This window comes from Squalius cephalus (assembly GCF_949319135.1).
Source record: "Squalius cephalus genome assembly, chromosome: 19".
NCBI classification, from domain to species: domain Eukaryota; kingdom Metazoa; phylum Chordata; class Actinopteri; order Cypriniformes; family Leuciscidae; genus Squalius; species Squalius cephalus.
Genome location: NC_137140.1, coordinates 36,162,611 through 36,182,610, shown reverse-complemented (window position 1 = coordinate 36,182,610; position 20,000 = coordinate 36,162,611). Strand labels below are relative to the sequence as shown.

The 20,000-nt window shown below is 39.7% G+C and overlaps 3 protein-coding genes across 3 annotated transcripts in view; all 3 read right to left on the bottom strand.

Annotated features, from left to right (window-relative positions):
* The window catches only part of dydc2 (DPY30 domain containing 2), a 2,700-nt gene extending 1,160 nt beyond the window's left edge, over nt 1–1,540 (bottom strand). The window contains exons 1-5 of the mRNA XM_079850805.1: nt 1,164–1,540; nt 823–930; nt 576–626; nt 298–441; nt 127–216 (exon numbers count right to left, since the gene is read on the bottom strand). Coding sequence (XP_079706931.1) covers nt 127–216; nt 298–441; nt 576–626; nt 823–930; nt 1,164–1,310 — 540 coding nt within the window. The 5' untranslated portion in view covers nt 1,311–1,540. The remainder of the gene's footprint in view (nt 1–126; nt 217–297; nt 442–575; nt 627–822; nt 931–1,163) is intronic.
* Nucleotides 1,541–2,882: 1,342 nt separating this feature from the next.
* LOC307146708 (transmembrane protein 150A) lies at nt 2,883–15,597 on the bottom strand (the record flags this gene model as incomplete). The annotated part of the gene is made up of 7 exons (XM_079850918.1): nt 2,883–3,142; nt 4,819–5,023; nt 6,115–6,242; nt 13,523–13,590; nt 13,690–13,776; nt 14,627–14,674; nt 15,533–15,597. 7 exons carry the CDS (start codon nt 15,595–15,597, stop codon nt 2,967–2,969), a joined length of 777 nt encoding a protein of 258 aa, XP_079707044.1. The 3' UTR covers nt 2,883–2,966.
* Nucleotides 15,598–16,651: 1,054 nt separating this feature from the next.
* Nucleotides 16,652–20,000, bottom strand: part of LOC307146622 (very long chain fatty acid elongase 6) — a 9,517-nt gene continuing 6,168 nt past the window's right edge. Inside the window, exon 4 of the mRNA XM_079850807.1 lies at nt 16,652–18,721. Coding sequence (XP_079706933.1) covers nt 18,291–18,721 — 431 coding nt within the window. The 3' untranslated portion in view covers nt 16,652–18,290. The remainder of the gene's footprint in view (nt 18,722–20,000) is intronic.

The window sequence follows — 20,000 nt, the reverse complement described above, 5'->3', positions numbered from 1 at the left end:
TGGAATAGCAGGACTGTAGTATTGCTCTTCTACATGTCGTCGACTCTAGAGTGTGTGTATGATGAGTTTTGCTGCTCGTGTGTGTGTCCTGATGTCTGAATAAATGAAGCGATGCGATATGCTCACTTTCTCCATCCGCCTCTCATCCGAATCTCCCTCTGCTTCCTCTGATCCGGGCTGGTTCCCCTCGGGAGCATCGGCTTCATTCCCTGCGCTCTGAAGATGAGCAGATTCTCAGAGATCTGGAGTGAGTGTAAACTGTGAGTGTGTGTGTGTGTGTGTGTGTGTGTCGCTCACCTGAGAGTCCCTGAGATCCTCTGGATGAAGATCCTCCTCAGTGTTCAGGATCTCGGAGGTTTGGTCCTCCTGATGAGGGAGAGCAGAGGTCAGCTGATCCTTCGGCTCGCTCGCTTTCTCTGGCGGATCGGCTGCACTCTCTCTCTGCAGGAAAACACACTTAAAGATGCATTCTGGAGAGATTAAACTATATGAACGTTTACTGATACCAGCGTGAATGTAGCACGGCAAAGCAAATGTGTGTGTGTGTGTATGTATGTGTGTTGGTGTTAACACACCTCGTCTTCACACAGATCTGGTTTGCTCTCGTCTGCTGATTCAGGAACATGCTGTCAAAACACAACAGAACATTCATATGATTCATATGAACCCTAACCCTCTCTCTCTCTCTCCCTCTCTCTCTCTCTCTCACACACTCCCCCCCCCCCCTCTCCCTCTCCCTCTCCCTCTCCCTCTCCCTCCCCCCATCTCTCTCTCTCTCCCTCTCCCCCCCCTCTTTCACTCTCTCCCTCTCCCCCCCCCCACCTGTGCGGCTCTGATCCGGTTCTCCTCCTCCTCCAGCTCTCTCTGATGGAGATTCTCCTCATGGACTCGCCGCTTCTCCTCCTCCAACTCTCTCTGATGAGCGGCTCTCTGAGAACACACAGGATGGGTTATGATCCTTATAAATGATTGGGGACATTTACATTCAAAAACTCCCAACAAATCACAACATCCATAAACCCCACCAGTAAACGACATTACGAAAACATACAGTAAGCATATTAGTAGTTAGTTGATAGTTATGTCAGAAGACTATCATCTCAACACAGATAGAGACTGTGTGTGTGTGTGTGTGTGTGTGTGTGTGTGTGTGTGTGTTTGACCTGCAGCTCGAGCTCCTGGTTGTGTTTGTATTTGCGGATCCAGAGCGCCAGGAACTCGATGGGATCCAGCGGTCGGAGCTCGATTATTTCGGCGAGAGCTTCGGAGAGACAGCGTCCCAGAGTCCCGCTCACATACTGAGAGTCCATCTCATACACACAACCACACAATCAAACTATTACACGGCTAACACCTGTGCTTATTAATCCAACCCGCCGTGAAGTGACGTCTTAGCGATAATATTAAAGCGAAGAGATGATGGTGTTTGTATTACGCGGGTTGTATTTACAATCTCCATGGTAACGGCACAGAAAGTGAAACCATAGATATGTGTATGTAGAAACTACATTCAACCGCTCAAGGCACGTCGGCGCGCCCGCCATCTTGGAACGGTCAGCGTGTCGTCACTCACAGTAAGAACAACAACAAGCAGATTCTGGTTGTAAAGTGAAACGTCCTAAATTTAAAGTCCCCCTGTAGTCAATACTTTTATCCCTCAAAACTCATCTATGACATATTTAAACGTTTTTCCCTGGAAAAAAAATGCATCATGCTTTAAAATAGTTTAGTATACGCGGTTCTATGAATATGCAAATGAGCCCCGCCTCCACTCACTCAGCTCAGAGATCCACTGGTTGACGATCACACGTTGATCTGATTAGTTATGAGGTAGTTTGTGACGTCAGAAACACCAGCGATTTCAAAGCGTGCTTTTGAGACTGTCTTTGGTTCACTGCAGTTTTAAGGAGGAAATACTCAGCAATGGTGTCGACTTATGAATTTACACATGCTTTGTCTTAAAGTGTATTAAAAACACCACATAGACACATAAACAACATTAAAAGCTTTAAAACTTTAAATTCCTGAAGAAATGGGATAACCTCTCACAGGTGAGAATGTGTTGGTTTGTGTTTTATATGTATATTAACTCAATAGGTTATACTATGTTACTTTTTAATGTTTTTACTTTTACTACGGTAAATTTAATGTCATATTAGCAGACAACTTCGTCTTGTTGTATTGTGTTAGTTTAGTAAAATCATCTGTTGAGTTTTATTGCAGATATACATATTCATTAATGCGTCTAATTCCGTCTTGCAATCATGTAATCATTTTAACATTCCACTAACTACAATCGCTTTATTATGGAAGCACAGTTCATGAAAAAAAGTGGGATATAAATCTGAAATTGCAAGGAAAAAACTCAGAATTGTGAGATAAATAACAGACTTCCATACGTTATTAAACAATATTTCACAAATTGTTTGTGCATGTTTGTACCCAATAAACTTAATGAACAGTAATAATTCAGCTAAACGTCTTTCCTAAAATACAGAACTATAACTGATCTATAAAATCATATATTTGCTGTACTCACTGTGAGGACACGAAGATAAACCAGTTAAATAAATATCACAGAACTTTCTTACCAAAGAAAAGTGGTAAATATTTTGCCAATACAAACAAACCGGTGAACATTCCTGCACACATACTTTTGATGACCTTCCACATAATGCAGAATATGTGAAACTTAATACGAGTCCAATTGAAAATCAAACAAGTTTTTTTTTTTAGCAATTTATTGTTAACTGAACATTAAGACACTTTGCTATTAGGCACTTGAACTTGAGTTCACCATAAAACACTCAGAACATTTTCACATTAGTGCAATGGAAAGATTAAAGCTTCGATGCAAGTAGTCTTTATTAATAAGAGTGTAATATAAAGATTATTCCACCAGGTTGCACATTAATACTCATCTTCTCTCTCTATATAATCACAGCTCAAATGCTGATGTTCACACGTCAGACTTTCTCTAGTTTCCGTCTCGTCATCAGAGCCACGAGTGTTTCTGAAGAGATGGAGCTGAACTCGTGCGAGAACGAGCTGTAAAACAGCAGAACGATGATGGCAAACGTCCACTCCGATATAGCAGCCGCATGCTGAAGAACAAAACTCTCCTGGATGAAAAACACGCCACCTGCAGGACACAACGTTAAGGAACAGCTGGATAAACATCTGGTCATACACTGAAAAAAAAATCTGTTAAATTTACAGTAAAAAAACAGCAGCTGTGGTTGCCAGAACTTTACCGTAAAAAATACGTAGCAACAATTTAGGTTTTACAAACTTAACTTAAATTTACAGTAAAAAAACAGCAGCTGTCGTTGCCAGAACTTTACTGTAAAAAATACGGTAGCAATAATTTAGGTTTTACAAACTTAACTTAAATTTACAGTAAAAAAAATGCAGCTGTCGTTGCCAAAACTTTACTGTAAAAAATACGGTAGCAACAATTTAGGTTTTACAAACTTAACTTAAATTTACAGTAAAAAAACAGCAGCTGTCGTTGCCAGAACTTTACTGTAAAAAATACGGTAGCAATAATTTAAGTTTTCAAGACTTAACTTAAATTTACAGTAAAAAAACGGCAGCTGTCGTTGCCAGAACTTTACCGTAAAAAATACAGTAGCAATAATTTAGGTTTTATAGACTTAACTTAAATTGACAGCAAAAAAACGGCAGCTGTCGTTGCCAGAGCTTTACCGTAAAAAATACGGTAGCAACCATTTAGGTTTTACAGACTTAACTTAGAATTGAAGATCGGATTTAAATCCGTTTCGCAAAAATACATTTATGTGACCAGGTGTAAATGGAATCGTTTTGATAAATCAGATAGCTATGCCTCACGAATTAGTTTGCCAGCTGAACTCAGGTGTTGTGTGTATTTATCACGTAGTCCCGAGGGATATCAGACGACGCTGTTGACGTTGATTCCTGCGATTATCATGAGAACAGTTTTCAATATCTCACATAATCAGGACATAAATAAGCCTAACGTAGAGGTTGTTAATAGTGTAAACGAGCACAATTTGCAAACTATTATGATAAATTGCAATAATCATGTCTAATGACATCATAACGGCCAATGTTATGAAATAATGCGACGTACATTTAACTTTATTGATGTTATCTGGCATTTTGTAATGTTTACATTCCAATAAAAACAACACAAATTAAATTATACAGTAGGCCTAGACTATAGACTATTTACTAGTGATTTAGCTGCAATCATGTACAAACGTTATACTATAATATATTTACGACAGTGCAAGTATTCCACAGCGACTCTAGGGGTCGCTGTTTGACAAAAACACAATTTCTACTTAGTGTGGCTTTAACTTAAATTTTCAGTAAAAAAACGGCATCTGTCGTTGCCAGAACTTTACTGTAAAAAATACGATAGCAACATTTTAGGTTTTACAGACTTAACTTAAATTTACAGTAAAAAAAACAGCAGCTGTCATTACCAAAACTTTACTGTAAAAAATACGGTAGCAACAATTTAGGTTTTACAGACTTAACTTAAATTTACTGTAAAAAATACGGTAGCAACAATTTAGGAAGTGTCACGCAGGGAATTGTGGGACGGTTTTTCACTGTAAATTATACAATGACTTGTTCTTTTTCACTCCCAAAAACTGTAAATTTAATGGTATTTTACTGTAAAATTACATTAAACGTATTGTTATACTACATATAGTATGTAAACTTTGTTCACCAATTTACCGTTGTTAACCAAGTTTTTCACCGTAGCATTTTTACAGTAAAATACCGTTAAAATCATGATCATTTTTTTAACAGTTTTAAGAGCACTGTGTTCTCCCTGGCAGTGAAGGATATTGAGTATGAGGGTGGTGAAGGCCAGTGAGGTGAGTGTGAGCCTCAGATGAGCCGTCTGGAAGTCTCTCCGCGTTTCGGCCGCGCGGTACGACAGCAGCGTTTGCACACACACGAACAGCAGACTCGCAGGGAAGGCCAGACCCGCGCCCACATAGTGAAGAACTTTAGCATGATCCACCTGCAGAAAACAGCCAGCGTCAGTCACAGCACGGACTCTGCAAACCAGTTACAACAAGAAAAACATGCTTTTTTATGACAACCTCCATTTGCATTTTAAATGGGACTTTAAGATGAATTCTATAGGTATTTATTAGAGATGTGTGGCTCTTATGCAACATTTCTGTTTGTTGTTGTGCTGTTTTTGCACTGTTTGTTGAGCCTTTGACTAAAGACAATTTTTTCTACCCTGTAGGGATAAACTATTTGTAAATTAGCTAAAAAAAATTACTGTAATTTTTATTTAAAACCTGGATATGTATAATATAAAAAAATATTTTTAAAAGTTAAAAAAAGTACTATTTCAGTCTTTCCACTTAAAAGTTTCACGTTTAAGTCAATGTGTAACTTGCTGTTTATTTGTGAAATTTACTAGCATTTTCTGTGAAAATTGTTATGTAAACTCATTAATTTTTTATTATCAGTATCAATTTTGCCAACCCCAAAAAATAACAAATAATAATATATAATTTAAATGATTTATAATTGAACTTCTGGAATTTTAAACATTTATAATTATTTTATTTAATTATTTCATATATTGCTACTCCTTTATTTAGTAGGGTTAGCTTAGATTCTCTTTTCTGGGGATTTCTCACATGTAATGGTGATGTTAAGGTTTTTTAAGGTTTGCTAAGGCTTAGTTTGTAGTCATTGCTAATTACTTTAAATGCATCTATGGTTGTTTATTTGTTTATAGTTTAATGTCATGTTACCATGGCTATATTTATGGCGAGAAACATGTTAAAAAGGTCCCAAAATATACAAATCACAAAATAAACAAAACAAAAAAAATGTACAAAAGATTTATCTTTGATAAAACTAGTAAGTATGTCATGACTGCTAGTATGATTCAATCTAAAAGAAAGTTGAAACCTTCATAATCCATTAAAATATGCTTCAAAATGTTAGACTCTTGCAAATGTATCAAAGTAGTGAGTAAAATAACAAATAACCAACATGGTGCTCATGGATAAATTCAGACATGAATTGATACGTGAATTGTGATGCTCTTTAATGAATCATTTTGAAGAAAAATTACTGTTTTCTTACTTGAAAGTTTCCAACAATCACGAGTCCTGCGGCACAGAGCCATCCGGCAAACAGACCCTCGATGTTCAACACGTTATTGCTCTCCTTATGGATCAGTTGAGCGTAACGCAACAGACCAATCACAGTCACTGCAACACACAACAGACCAATCACAGTCACTGCAACACAACAGACCAATCACAGTCACTGTAACGCACAACAGACCAATCACAGTCACTGCAACACAACAGACCAATCACAGTCACTGTAACGCACAACAGACTAAACACAGTCACTGTAACGCACAACAGACCAATCACAGTCACTGTAACACACAACAGACCAACCACACACAGTCACTGCAACACAACAGACCAACCACACACAGTCACTGTAACACACAACAGACCAACCACACACAGTCACTGCAACACACAACAGACCAATCACAGTCACTGCAACACAACAGACCAATCACAGTCACTGTAACGCACAACAGACCAATCACAGTCACTGTAACGCACAACAGACCAATCACAGTCACTGCAACACAACAGACCAATCACAGTCACTGCAACACACAACAGACCAATCACAGTCACTGCAACACACAACAGACCAATCACAGTCACTGCAACACAACAGACCAATCACAGTCACTGCAACACACAACAGACCAATCACAGTCACTGCAACACAACAGACCAATCACAGTCACTGCAACACACAACAGACCAATCACAGTCACTGCAACACAACAGACCAATCACAGTCACTGCAACACGCAACAGACCAATCACAGTCACTGCAACACAACAGACCAATCACAGTCACTGTAACACAACGGACCAATCACAGTCACTGCAACACAACGGACCAATCACAGTCACTGTAACGCACAACAGACCAATCACAGTCACTGTAACGCACAACAGACCAATCACAGTCACTGTAACGCACAACAGACCAATCACAGTCACTGCAACACACAACAGACCAATCACAGTCACTGCAACACAACAGACCAATCACAGTCACTGTAACGCACAACAGACCAATCACAGTCACTGTAACACACAACAGACCAATCACAGTCACTGTAACACACAACAGACCAATCACAGTCACTGTAACGCACAACAGACCAATCACAGTCACTGTAACGCACAACAGACCAATCACAGTCACTGCAACGCACAACAGACCAATCACAGTCACTGCAACACAACAGACCAATCACAGTCACTGTAACGCACAACAGACTAATCACAGTCACTGTAACACACAACAGACCAACCACAGTCACTGCAACACACAACAGACCAATCACAGTCACTGTAACGCACAACAGACCAATCACAGTCACTGTAACACACAACAGACCAATCACAGTCACTGTAACACACAACGGACCAATCACAGTCACTGTAACACACAACGGACCAATCACAGTCACTGTAACACACAACAGACCAACCACAGTCACTGCAACACACAACAGACCAATCACAGTCACTGTAACACACAACGGACCAATCACAGTCACTGTAACACACAACAGACCAATCACAGTCACTGCAACACAACGGACCAATCACAGTCACTGTAACACACAACAGACCAATCACAGTCACTGTAACACACAACAGACCAATCACAGTCACTGTAACACACAACGGACCAATCACAGTCACTGTAACACACAACGGACCAATCACAGTCACTGTAACACACAACAGACCAATCACAGTCACTGTAACACACAACAGACCAATCACAGTCACTGTAACACACAACAGACCAATCACAGTCACTGCAACACAACAGACCAATCACAGTCACTGTAACACACAACAGACCAATCACAGTCACTGCAACACAACAGACCAATCACAGTCACTGTAACACACAACGGACCAATCACAGTCACTGTAACACACAACGGACCAATCACAGTCACTGTAACACACAACGGACCAATCACAGTCAATCACAGTCACTGCAACACAACAGACCAATCACAGTCACTGTAACACACAACGGACCAATCACAGTCACTGTAACACACAACGGACCAATCACAGTCACTGTAACACACAACAGACCAATCACAGTCACTGCAACACAACAGACCAATCACAGTCACTGCAACACAACAGACCAATCACAGTCACTGTAACACACAACAGACCAATCACAGTCACTGTAACACACAACAGACCAATCACAGTCACTGTAACACACAACAGACCAATCACAGTCACTGTAACACACAACAGACCAATCACAGTCACTGCAACACAACAGACCAATCACAGTCACTGCAACACAACAGACCAATCACAGTCACTGTAACACACAACAGACCAATCACAGTCACTGCAACACAACAGACCAATCACAGTCACTGTAACACACAACAGACCAATCACAGTCACTGCAACACAACAGACCAATCACAGTCACTGTAACACACAACAGACCAATCACAGTCACTGCAACACAACAGACCAATCACAGTCACTGTAACACACAACGGACCAATCACAGTCACTGTAACACACAACGGACCAATCACAGTCACTGTAACACACAACGGACCAATCACAGTCAATCACAGTCACTGCAACACAACAGACCAATCACAGTCACTGTAACACACAACGGACCAATCACAGTCACTGTAACACACAACGGACCAATCACAGTCACTGTAACACACAACAGACCAATCACAGTCACTGCAACACAACAGACCAATCACAGTCACTGCAACACAACAGACCAATCACAGTCACTGTAACACACAACAGACCAATCACAGTCACTGCAACACAACAGACCAATCACAGTCACTGCAACACAACAGACCAATCACAGTCACTGTAACACACAACAGACCAATCACAGTCACTGCAACACAACAGACCAATCACAGTCACTGCAACACAACGGACCAATCACAGTCACTGTAACACACAACAGACCAATCACAGTCACTGTAACACACAACAGACCAATCACAGTCACTGTAACACACAACGGACCAATCACAGTCACTGTAACACACAACGGACCAATCACAGTCACTGTAACACACAACAGACCAATCACAGTCACTGTAACACACAACAGACCAATCACAGTCACTGTAACACACAACAGACCAATCACAGTCACTGCAACACAACAGACCAATCACAGTCACTGTAACACACAACAGACCAATCACAGTCACTGCAACACAACAGACCAATCACAGTCACTGTAACACACAACGGACCAATCACAGTCACTGTAACACACAACGGACCAATCACAGTCACTGTAACACACAACGGACCAATCACAGTCAATCACAGTCACTGCAACACAACAGACCAATCACAGTCACTGTAACACACAACGGACCAATCACAGTCACTGTAACACACAACGGACCAATCACAGTCACTGTAACACACAACAGACCAATCACAGTCACTGCAACACAACAGACCAATCACAGTCACTGCAACACAACAGACCAATCACAGTCACTGTAACACACAACAGACCAATCACAGTCACTGTAACACACAACAGACCAATCACAGTCACTGTAACACACAACAGACCAATCACAGTCACTGTAACACACAACAGACCAATCACAGTCACTGCAACACAACAGACCAATCACAGTCACTGCAACACAACAGACCAATCACAGTCACTGTAACACACAACAGACCAATCACAGTCACTGTAACACACAACAGACCAATCACAGTCACTGTAACACACAACAGACCAATCACAGTCACTGCAACACAACAGACCAATCACAGTCACTGCAACACAACAGACCAATCACAGTCACTGTAACACACAACAGACCAATCACAGTCACTGCAACACAACAGACCAATCACAGTCACTGTAACACACAACAGACCAATCACAGTCACTGCAACACAACAGACCAATCACAGTCACTGTAACACACAACGGACCAATCACAGTCACTGTAACACACAACGGACCAATCACAGTCACTGTAACACACAACGGACCAATCACAGTCAATCACAGTCACTGCAACACAACAGACCAATCACAGTCACTGTAACACACAACGGACCAATCACAGTCACTGTAACACACAACGGACCAATCACAGTCACTGTAACACACAACAGACCAATCACAGTCACTGCAACACAACAGACCAATCACAGTCACTGCAACACAACAGACCAATCACAGTCACTGTAACACACAACAGACCAATCACAGTCACTGCAACACAACAGACCAATCACAGTCACTGCAACACAACAGACCAATCACAGTCACTGTAACACACAACAGACCAATCACAGTCACTGCAACACAACAGACCAATCACAGTCACTGCAACACAACGGACCAATCACAGTCACTGCAACACAACAGACCAATCACAGTCACTGCAACACAACAGACCAATCACAGTCACTGTAACACAACAGACCAATCACAGTCACTGCAACACAACAGACCAATCACAGTCACTGCAACGCACAACAGACCAATCACAGTCACTGCAACACAACGGACCAATCACAGTCACTGCAACACAACAGACCAATCACAGTCACTGCAACACAACAGACCAATCACAGTCACTGTAACACACAACAGACCAATCACAGTCACTGCAACACAACAGACCAATCACAGTCACTGCAACACAACAGACCAATCACAGTCACTGCAACACAACAGACCAATCACAGTCACTGTAACACACAACGGACCAATCACAGTCACTGCAACACAACGGACCAATCACAGTCACTGCAACACAACAGACCAATCACAGTCACTGCAACACAACAGACCAATCACAGTCACTGCAACACAACAGACCAATCACAGTCACTGCAACACACAACAGACCAATCACAGTCACTGTAACACACAACAGACCAATCACAGTCACTGCAACACACAACGGACCAATCACAGTCACTGCAACACAACGGACCAATCACAGTCACTGCAACACACAACAGACCAATCACAGTCACTGCAACACACAACGGACCAATCACAGTCACTGCAACACTCAACGGACCAATCACAGTCACTGCAACACAACGGACCAATCACAGTCACTGCAACACACAACAGACCAATCACAGTCACTGTAACACACAACAGACCAATCACAGTCGCTGCAACACAACAGACCAATCACAGTCACTGCAACACACAACAGACCAATCACAGTCACTGCAACACACAACAGACCAATCACAGTCACTGTAACACAACAGACCAATCACAGTCACTGCAACACAACAGACAAATCACAGTCACTGCAACACACAACAGACCAATCACAGTCACTGCAACACAACAGACCAATCACAGTCACTGCAACACAACAGACCAATCACAGTCACTGTAACACACAACGGACCAATCACAGTCACTGCAACACAACGGACCAATCACAGTCACTGCAACACAACAGACCAATCACAGTCACTGCAACACAACAGACCAATCACAGTCACTGCAACACAACAGACCAATCACAGTCACTGCAACACACAACAGACCAATCACAGTCACTGTAACACACAACAGACCAATCACAGTCACTGCAACACACAACGGACCAATCACAGTCACTGCAACACAACGGACCAATCACAGTCACTGCAACACACAACAGACCAATCACAGTCACTGCAACACACAACGGACCAATCACAGTCACTGCAACACTCAACGGACCAATCACAGTCACTGCAACACAACGGACCAATCACAGTCACTGCAACACACAACAGACCAATCACAGTCACTGTAACACACAACAGACCAATCACAGTCGCTGCAACACAACAGACCAATCACAGTCACTGCAACACACAACAGACCAATCACAGTCACTGCAACACAACGGACCAATCACAGTCACTGCAACACAACAGACCAATCACAGTCACTGCAACACAACAGACAAATCACAGTCACTGCAACACACAACAGACCAATCACAGTCACTGCAACACAACAGACCAATCACAGTCACTGCAACACAAAACAGACCAATCACAGTCACTGCAACACACAACGGACCAATCACAGTCACTGCAACACACAACGGACCAATCACAGTCACTGCAACACAACAGACCAATCACAGTCACTGCAACACACAACAGACCAATCACAGTCACTGCAACACACAACGGACCAATCACAGTCACTGCAACACACAACGGACCAATCACAGTCACTGCAACACAACGGACCAATCACAGTCACTGCAACACACAACAGACCAATCACAGTCACTGTAACACACAACAGACCAATCACAGTCGCTGCAACACAACAGACCAATCACAATCACTGCAACACACAACAGACCAATCACAGTCACTGCAACACAACGGACCAATCACAGTCACTGCAACACAACAGACCAATCACAGTCACTGCAACACAACAGACCAATCACAGTCACTGCAACACACAACAGACCAATCACAGTCACTGCAACACAACAGACCAATCACAGTCACTGCAACACAACAGACCAATCACAGTCACTGTAACACACAACAGACCAATCACAGTCACTGCAACACAACGGACCAATCACAGTCACTGCAACACAACAGACCAATCACAGTCACTGCAACACAACAGACCAATCACAGTCACTGCAACACAACGGACCAATCACAGTCACTGCAACACAACAGACCAATCACATTCACTGCAACACAACAGACCAATCACAGTCACTGCAACACACAACAGACCAATCACAGTCACTGCAACACACAACAGACCAATCACAGTCACTGTAACGCACAACAGACCAATCACAGTCACTGCAACACACAACAGACCAATCACAGTCACTGCAACACAACAGACCAATCACAGTCACTGTAACACACAACAGACCAATCACAGTCACTGCAACACAACAGACCAATCACAGTCACTGTAACACACAACAGACCAATCACAGTCACTGTAACACACAACAGACCAATCACAGTCACTGTAACACACAACAGACCAATCACAGTCACTGTAACACACAACAGAACAATCAGTGATTCCTGAAACATATTTAGTACTTAGAAGCTAAATTACATCGTAAAGAGTAAAAATATATGATTTCCCTTCGAAATTTAAAGAGTATTTAGTATTAAGTGTTTAGTTTCAAAAGTATTCAAAAAAGCACAAACTCAACTGATTTAATCGCTCATTGATTTAGTCACTTTTTTTTTATTTTAATACTTAGTTTCACAATTACCCATATTTTCCCTTTATTATGTTCCACTGGTTTTATGTCAGGGTTAGGGTAACCTACCTAACCCTAACCCTAACCCTAACCCTAACCCTAACCCAGAATCAATGAATCTCTCACCCAAGAATGAAGCAGCGCTGCACAGCAGACTGAACCAGCAGCTCTCAGGAGGAACACCGCCACATTTACTACACACACACACACACACACACACAGAATGAGGATTTTATAACATGTCTGTCAATATTTACCTTTTGCTCATCTTCTAATTAAACGTGGTGTTGTACCTGATGAGTGGGATATTATCCAGCGTGCAGCACAGATCAGATCCGCTCTGAAGAACCAAAGACGTCTCACAGCTTGAATTATACACCCTACAAACACACACACACATACACACACACACACACACACGTTTACTTAGCTATCTAAATGGGGAAATTCCATAGACGTAATGATTTTTATTCTGTACAAACTGCATATTATCTGCAATATTATTATATTACTGCATATATCCCCTTACACTAACCCTACCCATCACACACACACACACACACACACACACACACACACACACACACACTACCCCTACCCCTAAAACTACCCATCACACACACACACACTAACCGTACCCCTAAAACTACCCATCACACACACACAAACAAACACACACACACACACACACACACACACACACACACACACACACACACACACACACACACACACACACACACACACACACACACACACACACACACACACTATCCCAACCCCTAATCCTACCCATCACACACACACACACACACACAATATTTTGTAAAATAATTGATAAAAACGAATAACGCAAAGGTTTGAACATTCCTACTCACTAATGGATGTGAGATATCTAAACTCCTGAGATAGTAAACTGTGTAGTTCAACATTAACTCTAAACAGGTTCAATCAATCTCAAGATCAATCAAGGTCAGCCAGGTGAGACACACACACACACACACACACACACACACACACACACGTGTGACATCACTGTCGAAACAGCAGCAGATTTATCCGTCACAGACCCTCATTGACTCAGCCTCTTTAATCTAATAATCAATGTGATCTAATCAAACGCTACAGGATCCATTTAATCTGCTCGTTTATGGATGAGGAGTTTCTATTGACTGAATAAATCAATCACTCCATTCTGTGTTTGTGACAGAGAGAAGATTCAATATTCACCAGTTATTCACAGGACACACGTGCTGATTGTAGAGTGCCATCGTATATCTGTGGATGGGGGGGGGGGGGGGGGGGGGAGTGAGAGGGAGAGAGAGAGAGAGAGAGAGAGAGAGAGAGAGAGAGAGAGAGGTTAAAAGAGTCAAGACTCTGAAAAGAGTTTTATGATCAACTGGGCAAAACTGATTCCTAATAACTATAAGCAGATTTGCATTGAAACAAGTTTTGCATTGTTCACATTCACAGATTGTTTCTGAAAGACATTTAACTCCACTCATCCTTGTTAATTAATAAAAGTTCACTAATTTAAATTAAAACACAACTGCAAAGTTTTACCCATTAATTAGTTTATAAACACACTCATATCATTACATGCACTAACTCCAATACACCAGTCCTTCAAAATATGTTATAATATATTTAATAATATATAATTAACATATACTCTTAAAAGAGTATCAGTATACTGGGGTTATTATCGCTCACTAAAACTAAAACCATATAAAAATGTATAAATTAATAAAATAAAAATAAAATAAAAGGCAACATTTCTAATTTTCATTTAGTTTAAAACCAAAAACTAAAATTACGTATAATTAACATATATTAACATGAAAACAGAAACTAATTCAAAATATTAACAAAAAACTATAATAGTATGTCAATGACACTAAAATAACACTGCAATATTCAATAAACTATTTTTCAAACAGACTTGAAAGTAAACCAACTTTTTTACAATTAAAATTGAATAAATTCTAACCAACACAATAGAATGAGAATGATAAACACTGTCGTCCAAAAGACAAGTAGATCTTAGATTAAAATGATCCAATCTTCTGTGGTTGTTATTAAGATTTGCAGATGAATATAAACTCGATGTTATGGTGGATATTAATACGGACTCACATGATCCAGATTCCGGGCAGTGTGAACACCGGCAGACTGAGGGGAAGCAGGAACCACAGAGACATCTTCCTCTCAATCATTTCATCAACTCAAACTCCACTCATCTTCATTCAGCTCAAAACATCCCAGAACAGCCGAAGGTCTGAAGAGATATCCCCTCAGCTCAGCGGCCTGTTATCTGCTGTGTGTGTGTGTGTGTGTGTGTGTGTGTGACTGAGGAGAGAAACACATGTGATGCTCCTCCTCCTCATCATCATCTCAACTCATTCATCTTCAACTCATCAAACATCCTCGGGATCCACATCTGAGAGAAACACTGGATAAATCTACTTCTTGTTTTCTTCAGGTGTTCTTCAGCGCGTGTCCAGCAGGGGGCAGACATTACATTACATTTATATTTATATTTAGGCTACATTTACGAATTAGGCAGACGCTTTTATCCAAAGCAACTTACATTGCATTTCAAGATACACATTTACATTCTTACCAGTTCTTGCTTTCCCTGGGAATCGAACCCATGACCTTGGCGTTGCAAGCGCTAACACTCCACTGTTTGAGCTACAGGAATAAAGAAAAATAATCATAAATGTTTCTTGAGCATCAAATCCTCATATTAGAGTGAATTCTGGAGGATCATGTGACACTGAAGACTAGAGTAATGATGCTGAAAATTCAGCTTTGATCACAGGAATAAATTACAATTTACTATATATTCACATAGAAAACAGATGATCTACATTACAATAATATTTCACTATTTTTACTGTAATTTTTTATCAAATAAACACAGCCATGGTGAGCAGAAGAGACTCTTTCAACAACATTAAAACATCTACAGCGTAAGTGTATGTCTGCTGTGTTTTAGCTCTACAATGACAGCTCTTACATCCAAATAATAAAGTGTGGAAATGAAAACCATGAAGAAATAAATTGTTACATTTAAACATTTGCAACATTTTTCTAAAACTATGTGAAAGCTGAAGTTGAAGCATTTAAAATTAAAATATACAGCACAAATGACTGCATTCAATAGATTAGACTCGCTTTTGTTTATAGACATTTACATTTATCATCTCTAAACTCAAAGAATGACCATGCTGAAAGACAAGAGGACCGAAAGTGTGTTCATTAGGTGTTTATTCATTAACAAATGTGCTTCAGAACTTCAGTAAACAGACCATTAGGACTTCCCAATAACATTTTTTTATTATTATTAATAATACATAGGGTTAATTGTTCATATAAAGATAAAGGGTGAGAGAAATGATGTTTGAATTGATATTTCTAATGTCTGAGAAGGTCTACATAATGAATCAAGCAGAACTTCGGCAAACGTTCTCTCAAAGTTATGAACATTCTTCAAATAACCACGTTCAAATTCATGGAATGTTTTTTTTCTGAAACGTTTCAGTTGGACATTTTTTAAATGTAACAACTTGTTTCAGAACGTTCAGAGAACATTCAAATTCAAAAGTAACGTTCCAATGTTTAAAAAATGATACAATGGAATGTTCCATCAACATCTGCATAACCAAGAGAAAACGCTTTTAAAACATTTACAAAACTGGATGTTTTGAACGCTTAGAGTAATGATAACGATTTATAACTTAAAGGGAACATGAGCCAAACGTTCTGGGAGGACAATGAATCTCGTCACAGACGGATGGATTTACACGAAACACGTTCCTCTGGAGGAGCCTCAGGAGTTCAGCATTCACAGATCACTGCGATGATAGAAGTGTATATACATTCACCAGAACAACACACACTTCTGTATGACTGAGCAGAAAGACCAGTTTACCGCCGTACACTCCTTCAGCACGACAGAACTCTGTGTTCGGCCAGTCAGACCTGTTCAGCGGTCACATGTCATGTACTCTACAGACTCTGAAGTGAGGAAATATAACATACTAGAGCACGTTTCACAGCAGATTACACTACAGAACTATCTGCAAGATGCTCATTTTACTGTAGAAACTGCTTTTTAAGCATATTCTCTTAAAAATGTCAACTCTGTGATTAATAAAGGACAGTGACAGAGGAGAACGTGTCTCTGTTTCACTGTGACAATATCAGTGCTTTGTAAACATTAACACCTTTAGCTCATTAACTTCCATTGATGAAACATAACCTTTCAACAGTCACAAATCAACCCAAAATCATTAGAAAAACATTAAATGATATTTTGCATTAATAAATCGAAGCCTATTTCAGTGTTGGGGAAAGTAACGCGAGTTATGTAATCAGATTACTTTTTAAGTAACATTACTTTTAAATAGAAAAAGTACACAAAAGTAATGTAATGCATTCATTTCCATTAGTGCTGTGCAACGATTAATCGCATCTAAAATTAAAGTTTGTGTTTACATAATGTGTGTGTACTGTGTATAATTATTTTGTATATATAAATACACACACATGCATGTATGCATTTATTAATCGTTGCACAGCACTACTTTCTATAAAAAGTAACTCAATTAGGTACTTTCTTAGGGAGTTGCGCAATATTGTAATGCATTATTTTTAAAAGTACCTTTCCCCAACACTAGCCTATTTTTAGAACAACACCAGGTTTTGCATTGAAAAAGGTCACAGTGCAATTTGTGATAAAAATGGCTTTATTTTCCCAATGCAAAATATAATTCTGAGCTGGACATTTATGATGCATGCAAACTACTGTAGTGCTTTAAAGTTTCCTTCATTTGCATATTTAAAAGAGCAAACACCCAAGCATTCAGAAGCGGACAGGAGGCTGGTGTTACTCTCGTTTCTCTCTCTTCTCGTCCGCTGGGCGTTTGAGGTACGAGTTATAGAAGAAGATAGAGAAGAGCAGAAGGTAGCTGAGGTACATGGCGGAGCCGAAGATGATGTTGTGCATGGTGGACACGCAGTGAACGTGGTGTTTCCAGCTGAAGACGAGCACCAGAACGCTGAGCCCCGCGAGCATCTGCAACATCTGCATCAGCGTGATTAGCATAGCGAACGGTTTCGGCACGCGGACGCCGGCCGCTCTGGCGGTGTAGTAACTGTACATGAAAGCATGGACGGTGTAGTTGATGGTCATGAACCAGCCGCCGCCGGCCACGTGATCTTTATAGGAGTACCAGCTGTACAGCAGGACCGTGATGTGATGATACCAGTGCAGGAAGATCAGACGCTGCTTACGCAGAACTATGAACACCGTGTCACCTGATCAGAACACAAATCACAGAAAAGAGCTTTCATTACACAACCAGCAAACACAGTAATGTTCTGGAAAGGTTCTCTTAAGCTCATGGACAAATGTTCTTCCAGTAACGCTAATATCATGTTCAGTCAGTGTTATCTGGTCTTTAATAATGTGCTCAAAACAGTATTTATGCATCTTTCATGGAGCATTTTTTTTTTTTATGTTTCAGTTGGACGTTCGTGTAACATTTTTCTTTCAGAACATTCCGAGAACGTTCAAAAGTAACATTCTCATAATCTTTGAACGTTCAAAAGTAACATTCTCATAATGTTTGAATATTCAAAAGTAACATTCTCATAATGTTTGAATATTCAAAAGTAACATTCTCATAATGTTTGAATATTCAAAAGTAACATTCTCATAATGTTTGAACGTTCAAAAGTAACATTCTCATAATGTTTGAATATTCAAAAGTAACATTCTCATTATGTTTGAATATTCAAAAGTAACATTCTCATAATGTTTGAACGTTCAAAAGTAACATTCTCATAATCTTTGAACGTTCAAAAGTAACATTCTCATAATGTTTGAATATTCAAAAGTAACATTCTCATAATGTTTGAATATTCAAAAGTAACATTCTCATAATGTTTGAACGTTCAAAAGTAACATTCTCATAATGTTTGAATATTCAAAAGTAACATTCTCATTATGTTTGAATATTCAAAAGTAACATTCTCATTATTCTCAAAACAAAAAATCCCCCTATTTTAAATAATTTGAAAAACAGAACATTCAGAAATAACTTAATGGGAACATTACCAAAACGAACATATTTTTGTTAGCTGGGAAATTGAGCTTAACTGTCGTAGAAAAAGTCAAAATGAAAAACAAAACATGTATGGTCCTAAAAATAGGCTTTATTTTTCCATTGCTAAGTATAAATTCACATATTCTGGGGTGAAATATTCATAAAAAAACAGTACATCAAAAACTCTGTGCATAATTGTTTTAAACCTGAAAAATATTTTAGGGGTTAAATGTTATAATTTGGGGGTTTACAGTTTAAAGATTAAAGTTCTAAAGTTGTAAATAAAACAAAGATTATTGGAGTATGTTTTACAAGAAAATACTATTTATTAGTGCTGTCAAAACAATTAATAGCGATTAATCGCATCTAACATAAAAGTTTGCGTTTATATATGTGTGAGTGTATATATAGTATTATATATATATATATATAAATATATGTATGTGTGTGTGTGAATAATTATATATATATATATATATATATACATG